The sequence below is a fragment of the Adiantum capillus-veneris genome, chromosome 26 (assembly GCF_014529385.1).
Source record: "Adiantum capillus-veneris isolate H3 chromosome 26, ASM1452938v2, whole genome shotgun sequence".
Lineage (NCBI taxonomy): Eukaryota > Viridiplantae > Streptophyta > Polypodiopsida > Polypodiales > Pteridaceae > Adiantum > Adiantum capillus-veneris.
In genome coordinates this window covers 853,310-861,295 of record NC_140956.1, presented here as the reverse complement: position 1 = coordinate 861,295, position 7,986 = coordinate 853,310, and the positions used below count along the sequence as shown (strand labels likewise).

Genomic DNA, 7,986 nt, shown 5'->3' with positions numbered 1-7,986 from the left:
TTGCAACTCTTCCAGTCATTTGGACAGATGACACAAAATATTTGCTTCTTGAAGAAAGAGTTTCATCTGAGCTGCCAAGTGATCACACGTATATATTGCTTCTATGAGCAAGAAATTCATGGGTCCTGCTGCTAAACCTTAGCTGTTCAAAATGCAAATTTGTTGGTATCCACACTACGTAATCTTTGAATCTCTTGATCCAATCCCTTTATAATCCTGTCCTCCTCCTTGTAGACTCCTGTCTGCAGCAAGTCTAATCTTTGCTTTGTGAGCCTTTTAATGTCTGCAGTTTGGAATTCAGATAGCTGTGAAGTGTAGAATGAGACATCAAAGCTCCCAAAATCATCATCCACATCAGTATGCCGATTCATTGAATGTCCATCCAACAAGCCCATCCTCATGACTGGCACACTTCCATCATCTTTTGTGGCAGCTTCCTCAAAACATGGAAGTACTCAAATTTACATGGGACAAGTTATCTAAAGCATCGAATTTTCCATTAAAGCAGTCATCAAACTCATCCCTTTCATGTAGGATTGAAGAGTAGCCTTGCTTCAACACTTCACCCGCCGCTGAAACATCATCAGTTCTCATACTCACCTGCACCACCTCGTCTAAGAAATTCCCCTTCTCCACACCATCCTTTGTAAATCTTTCATTAACTCCCAAATTGCCAGAAAATGGAAGTGTAGATGCTGCATACGTATTATGAACTTCTTTCTCACCACGAGACGTTGAATTAAGCTCATTTTTTGGGGCCATTAAGGTCGGATTGTCATGCATCTGAAGTCGCTCTAATTCTTCCTTCAATTGGCGCAATTCCAATCTTTCCTGGTCAGTCTTCCGTGCCTGAGCCTCAATAAGAGACTGCAAAGCAAGATTCCCCCGATCCTGGGCACGTCGATCGGCCTCATTTTGTGTCCGCTGCTTGTGAAGCTTTGCAAGCTCCCTAGCCAATTTTTGGACCTGAAAGGTTGCCAGAGGGCAGGCACAAGATCACAAGATCAATCTTCATGAAGATTACAAAAAGAATCTATTCAGTGACCCAAGTAATAAATTCCTTCTGAATGATAGATGATACCTGAGCCTTGTAACCATTCTTGGTTCTTATGGCTTGTTCATAGTTCCTCTTGAAATCATTGCATTGTTGCTTCAAAAGCATCACTTGCCCAAGCAATTCTGCTTCCGATGTTTTGTAATGTTCAGTTTTATATGCGCACAATTGCTTTTCCAGTTCTGCAAGAGCTACATTAGCTGTTGCAAGCCGCTTCTCTAACACAGAATGCTGCTCCTTTAATGCAGTAAATTTGGTTCTCTCCAACTCAACACGATGTTCACACTCGGACTGTAGCCGCTTCACTGCGACCTGTACTTTGGAAAGGCAAGTTTTCTCAACAAATAAGCAGCAGACATTAAGAGATGTGTGCAACATTGTGTGTATGCACATGAGAGAGAGAGAGAGAGAGAGAGAGAGAGAAATGAAATGAAATGTTATATTAACGTCTTCAAAAGGCCAAAGTGACCTATGAGACCAGAAAGTTACAATGTGGTGGATCTGATACAAAGTCAGAGTAACAAGATGACAACATGACGAAATAAAATACTATGGAATCGAACTCCGAACTTGCGAGCTCGCTACTGCTACCACTTCTTTCCAAGATTGGCTCCGCCATCGAGACTGTCCTGGAGACACCTCGTACGGCAGCATCAGTAGCTGCCAAGGCGGCTGGCATCCCCTCAGTTCGAGATTTTGTCAGAGATACCCACACGCTCCCGAAGGTCATCCTTCTGCCTCGGGTGAGTGGGGGTTGGTTTAGACAGAGTGTCGAGTACTCGCGCCTCCCGAACCAGTGCTTCATTTGCAGACAGATGGGCCACCTAGCGAAGGCCTGTCCACGAAGGAGGCCACGACCTGCACCTCAGCCTCAGCCCCAGCCTGCCAAGGCTGGGCCGCAGCCACAGCCAGCGGCACAGCGCACAGATTCAGAGCCACCCTCCGAGCATGGGGCTCCAGCGGAGAAGGGGTGGCAACAGGCCCGTGGCTGTCGACGCCAGGGGCCACAGCGGCAGCCTGGCACTCAGAGTGGCCCTCAGGTGCCTACTCGGCAACGGTGGGTTCCCACGGGGAACCGCTTTGGTCCTCTTGAGCAGGAGGAGCCCCCTACGCCAGCCTCCACCTCCGCTTCACCCTCGCCAGCTGCCCCCCCTCATCCTCATCCTCCCCCCGCCCTCTGCTCCCGTCCACTCCCCACCTCGCCTCTCTACCTCTGTCGCCCCACCCCGCTCCTCTTCCCCTCCGCCCCCCCCCCCCCCCCCCCCCCCCCCCCCCCCCCCCTTCTCCCCCCCTTCCTGCTCCAGTTCCACGGTCGACTCAGGAGACTGGTCCCTCGCCGGCGGCTAGGAGATCTCTTGGCAACGCCTTTGCCACGAGTCGCCTAGCGAGAGAGAGTCAGCCCTTCTTGCGGCCCCCTCTGCAGATTCAGACATCTTCCCTTGCAGCTATCCCTCGTGGTCTGACGAGCATTGACCTCCGACGCCGCTGGGGTTTCTTCGACTACGGGTTCACTCGCTTTCTCGGCGATTCCGTAGCAGACCACGAGGCAGCCTGCTTCAGGGTCCATGCTTTGTTCCTCGCCGCTAGGGGGACAGAGGCCTTGGACTCAGCAGTTGGTTTCTCCTTCCCCCTCTGTGATAGGGCTGATACAGAGTGGTCCCTCGACTCAGTGTTGGGATGGTTGCATACACATGTTCTCGAGTTCTCTCACCACATGGGAGAACTTGGAGTTACAGATTTGCTGCAGACTTTGTGGCCACTGGCCAAGTTTGCGGTGACACCCCCTAGACTCAGCAGGATGTAGGCACATTGTGGTGTACTTTTTTGCTGATACGCAGTGTTTGCCTTGCTATGTATACATTCATGAGGACTCCTGGACAGAGGAGGTTGCTTTACGCACGGCTCGCTCTGCTTGGACTTGGGCTAGGCACTCACTGCAGTCTCGCCTATCTAGAGGACGCTCGGATGCGGATTACTCCCCATCCAAGCCAGCCTCGAAGATAGCCCGTCTTGCTGCTGCGGCAACATCTGTTCTCTCTCGCTCCCCATGAGGATCGTCTCGTGGAACGTGCAGGGACTAGGTCGGCCCCAGTTTCAGCGACAGCGGGGCCGATTGCGACGGGAGCTTCAGCGTTGCCTTGTGGGAGGAGAGATTGATCTCCTTATGCTTCAGGAGCACCATTTGTCTGAGAGCCGCATTCGGCGATGTGGTCAGATTTTGCGTGGACGTTATGATACCTTTTGGTCAGCTGCTTTTGGACCTGGAGGCATCCAGGGTGGGGTATGTATGACTATTGCGGACTCATTGCAGCAGGCCATTGTGGGCAGAGGGATTATTGTGCCAGGCAGGGCTCAGTGGATTACTTTGCAGGTTCAGGGTGGCCTTGTGGGCTTCCTGAACATCTATGCGCCCAATGTGGCGAGTGCTCATGCAGAGTTTTGGTCACAGATTGTTGAGTCTTTGCCACAGGTTGACCATTGGTGTGTAGGAGGGGACTTCAACATGTTGGAGGACCCCTTTGACAGGATCGGAGGCAGCCATGCTACTATGCATGGAGTCGAGTTAGCAGCTTGGGAGAGGTTGTGTATGACTTTGAGGGTCTTGGATACATGGCAGCATTCTGGCTTTGTGAGGCCTCCAGAGAGTCTTGCCTTCTCTAGATCGGACCGCAGAGTGGGAGGAGTGAATCTATCGCGGATAGATCGCTTCTACACTAGTGACCACTTCAGTGACTTGGGGGGATCAGTGGGCATCCTGGCAGGGACATCCTTCTCGGACCATGCACCAATGATCCTCACAGTGGCAGACAGGCAAAGGCGTGGGAGCACGATGCTTCGCATCCCAGAGCGGGTCTTGTTGGACTCAGCACTCAGAGAGAGGGTAGAGGCTCTCTGGACAGAGGGCATGGACAGCCAGGCTCTACCTGCAGACAGAGTGGCCTTAGGCCTAGCTCATCTTAGCCACTTTTTTCTCCAGGAGTCTCTGGCTCACCGGGCTGCAGCGAGAGAGGAGGAGCAGCGTCTCAGACGAGGCATTGCTTCACTACAGAGGATGCGCCGAGTTGGTTTGAGCAAGAGACTGGAGGACCGCTTCGCTGTGAGTTTGCTTCGATCTTGGGAGCTCTTACAGCGTGGCCTAGAGCAGAGATAGCCAACGTGCACGGAGGAGCGCCTACGGCAGCCCCTCGTCTGGAACCCCATGGTTAGCACTCAGAGAGGCCACTTGGTTGGGAGTCGGCCTCATGTTTCTTGGGGTTCCATGGCAGCAGGTCCAGCGCGCTCTCTAGGTGACTGGCTAGAGTTCACAGGTTTGTCAGAGGAGGTGCAGGGTTTCCAGCTATAGGGCATGAGAGGGGTGCAAAGCATGTGTCAGGACATCTCAGAGTCAGTTCCAGCTGAGTGGCTCACGCCTCTCGAGCCAGTAGCACCCCAGTGGATGGGAGCCTTCACACGACTAGAGGTTCTCATTTCAGTCAAGGCCTGCTCAGAGACTGTCCCAGCCCTATTCTTCGAGCTTCAGGGTGGGGGATGATTACAGCGAGTTGCAGTAGAGGCCCCGCAGGTAGCAGAGTGCTGTTTCCAGAGGATCCGAGTTGTGGGCATCTGTGGGAGGACTTGCGTCATAGACCTTGACCCAGCAGCTCTTGAGACTGGACACTGGAGGCTATGGGCTTGGGAGTGTTGTTCACTGGCACGAGTACAGTGGGATCCTGGTGAGTGGCTATGGAGGGACCCCTTCTGTTTTGGAGACCGCCCAGGAGTCCCCTTCTTTCAGTACATTGTTCGGCTTGGACGTCATATACTTGCAGCACAGAGAGAGGCCCGCCCTGCTGCAGCACGTCATTGGCAGGAGGAGGGCCTCACAGTCCAGTTCTTGGCAGCCTTTTGGCAGAGGCTGTGGGACTCCAGGCAGCCGAGGCGCGTCACTTTGTTTCAGTGGCTGGTTGCACACAGAGCCACAGCAGTAGGGGGCTGGCTTGTGCATAGTGGTTTCTCGGCCACATGTGCAGCCTGTGACCAGTTGGTGGAGAGTCAGCGTCATTGTCTTTGGGACTGTCCCTCGGCCCAGCAGGTGTGGCCACGAGTTCTTCGGTTGATGCCTGCTCTCTCCACGGCTCGACAGTACACTTGGGGGGCAGCGGCTTGGTCCACCCTCACGGGCCCGGCACTTCAGTTTGAGCTATCTTCCACCAGCAGGATGATAGTGATGCAGGGGGGGCGACCTACACTCCAGCCTGCTACAGAGCTTACTCCACAGGAGTGGTGCAGTGAGAGAGAGGAGTGTTGGGAGCTCATCAGTGGCCTGACACTTTGGTCCATCTGGCGGGCCCGCTGTTTTCGCATCTTTGAGGCTCGCCCTGTGCCACCAGCAGAGACTTCGTGACTTTTGGCTAGAGCTGATCCCTACTCTCAGAGGACAGCTTGAGGGACTACAGGGTAGCTCCGACCGCATGCGGGAGCGCTGCGAGGCTTTCCTTCGACTCTGGCGCCTTGGGCCTTTCTATACCATAGTCCAGGGGGTGCTCAGATGGCACTATTGTCCACCTGTGTGGCTCTTCCCTCCTCCCATCTCTTGATTTAGCCTCATTGTATATATGCTGTTTTTTCATTGGGAGAGTCTCCCCATCATGCTTGTTGTAGCCCTCTCTTGCAGAGGTGGATGTAGCCCTATGGGAAATTTTCATTAACTAATAGAAGGATCTTTTTCTCGGGAAAAAAAAAAATACTATGGAATCCTAAACTGCTAGGTGTGAACTAAGCAGCTAGCTAGGATAGCTAGATCACAAGAGATCCAGCATCTGTCGCTGGCAAAGTGATCAAAGAGCCAGACCAAAGTGATCAAAGAGCCAGACACATCGATGCATGTCGGACCAAAGTGATCCGAATCCTCTGATGCAGCCTCTGTCGATGTTGTGTAGTCCTCCGCAGTCGTAGGCGTCTGGATCTCCCCAGCTCGGTCGCTCGGTCGATTAGTGTGCCTCTGGTGTGAGGCGACGTGCTCTGCTGTGGTAGTAGCTCCTCCGGATGTCCAGTGGGCCGTGGCAGCTCTGAAAAAGTATGTGATCTGTCTCGGAGACTGGCTAGCCTCTCCTCTCATCAAGCTCTCTCTGTGTCTGCGCAGCTTGAGCAAAAACAAACCCTGGCATCTCTGATCCTCGTACCGCATGACTCTGGAGAGTGGTCCAAAGCCCTCTCTGAACAAGCAATGGAAGCGGCCTCGTATCTCGTAGTAGACGGGGCAGTGACATGTGTAGCGCAACTGTGTCTCAGGCTCGATGTCACACAAGGGGCATGTCCTAGCCTCTGCTGGTACTCCGCTGTATCTCCCAGTCTCGATCCGCAGCTGGTGTGAAGATGTGCGTATCTAGCCAATAGCACATCGTATCCCATGAGACAAGTGGGTGTCCATGTATCTGGGCCTCGTCACAAAACCGTCCTCCGTAAGCTGGAGAAGATGCTCTTTGTAGATAGCCATCTTCGTGCCCAGCTCCTGTGCTGGTTGTATCCATGTCCTCTTGGTGTCTAGCTGAGTCAGGTCTGGGCAGATGAGCCTGGTGATCTCGGACTGTGTAAGAGTCAGAGAGGGTGCATCCAGTAAGTACTCGAAGGGAGGCAATCTTGCGAGAGTCTATGGAAGTTCTGAGGTTTCCATGGATGTGTGCACGAGGAATTGAAGGAAGAAGGTGCGGCTTTCTGCAAGACTATGTGACCCTGTATCGGTGCCATTAGGGTTGGCGCTACTCCAAAGAGTCCAACAGAGTGGAGTTTGGTGAAGGCTTTGCAATGGTTTGAGAGAGGCCTTTTGTGGCTAGAGTTTTTGAGATTTTTATGGTTTTTCTTGTACATTTTGGTCACCATCAAGTGTGATTTCAAGCGTTGATCAACTCGACTCACCTTGTACTGTCTTCGGGCAGGCAAGGGCTTGTAGGTCGAGGCATTTGGAGTTTGAATTGAGCTTGTGGGTAGTATTTTTATCGGGCTCTTGAGTGGTGGTGTGTGTGGGTTGGAATTTAGGTAAATTCCTTGTGTAGTGTTGAGTTGTCTAGGTGTGTGAGTGTGCGCACGACGTCTTTTGCTCCATCAACATATGGAGAGGCCCTTGGTATCTATGATCTCTCGACTAATCAGAGCCAAGGCCTCTGTACCCCACACTATCATTCGAGCAGAGCTAGCTGCCCCTCCTATGGAGATTGAGATAGTCTCCTTTTTGCACAGCTTGAGGGATACTACTAGAGATAGATATGCTAGACTGGCCCTTGAGTCTTCCTGTAGGGCAGATAGTGTGTCGTGCTCTCTAAAGTGGGTGCTCCTCAGTGCAATGTGCGTGACAATCTCACTCAAAACAGACTAAAAACAAAGGAACAATAGACAACAACTGAGCTCACAGAGACAGAGACACAACAGCAACAGACCACAACAAATGACTCGACTATCTCAAAGAACTGATATAGACTCTGGTGTGGCAGCACACTCAGCTCCAGCCCAGGACTCACAGGTACAATGGGGTGTCAAGGCTCAGACGTGCAGGGATGTGAAGCCGTGCTGTGTGTATAGACTCGCTACTCCTAACGACGACGCTGGACCATATATCTAGAAGATGATCCGATGACCCAACAGCTACTACTCATATGTACAACCATAAAGAGCCACCAGCGGCTCATAAATGTCAGCCATCTAAATCTATCCCCAAACTAAGTGGTGGTGACTTGGCCACGATGTCCACTAGACCACCGTCCGTATCCTTGCTGCCACGTCACTTCCCAGCCAAGAGAGTCCGTCTAGTGTGAACCAGCCTAGACCAACTGTACTAATTGTGTGTCCTGTGAAAGTGACACTGTAGCCTGCTACAGGTTGCCCACCACAAGACCGCTCACTGTCTCGGTGAGAAAAACAACTAAAACTGAGAAAAACAACTGAAACTGCTAATCGAT

General features: G+C 52.3%; 1 protein-coding gene across 1 annotated transcript; it reads right to left on the bottom strand.

Moving 5' to 3' along the window:
• Window positions 1-220: 220 nt before the first annotated feature.
• On the bottom strand, window positions 221-1,432 carry LOC147422871 (uncharacterized). The gene is made up of 2 exons (XM_086501313.1): window positions 1,082-1,432; window positions 221-966 (listed from the first exon to the last, which is right to left on the bottom strand). Exons 1-2 carry the CDS (start codon window positions 1,430-1,432, stop codon window positions 439-441), a joined length of 879 nt encoding a protein of 292 aa, XP_086357439.1. The 3' UTR covers window positions 221-438.
• Between the last annotated feature and the right edge of the window lie 6,554 nt (window positions 1,433-7,986).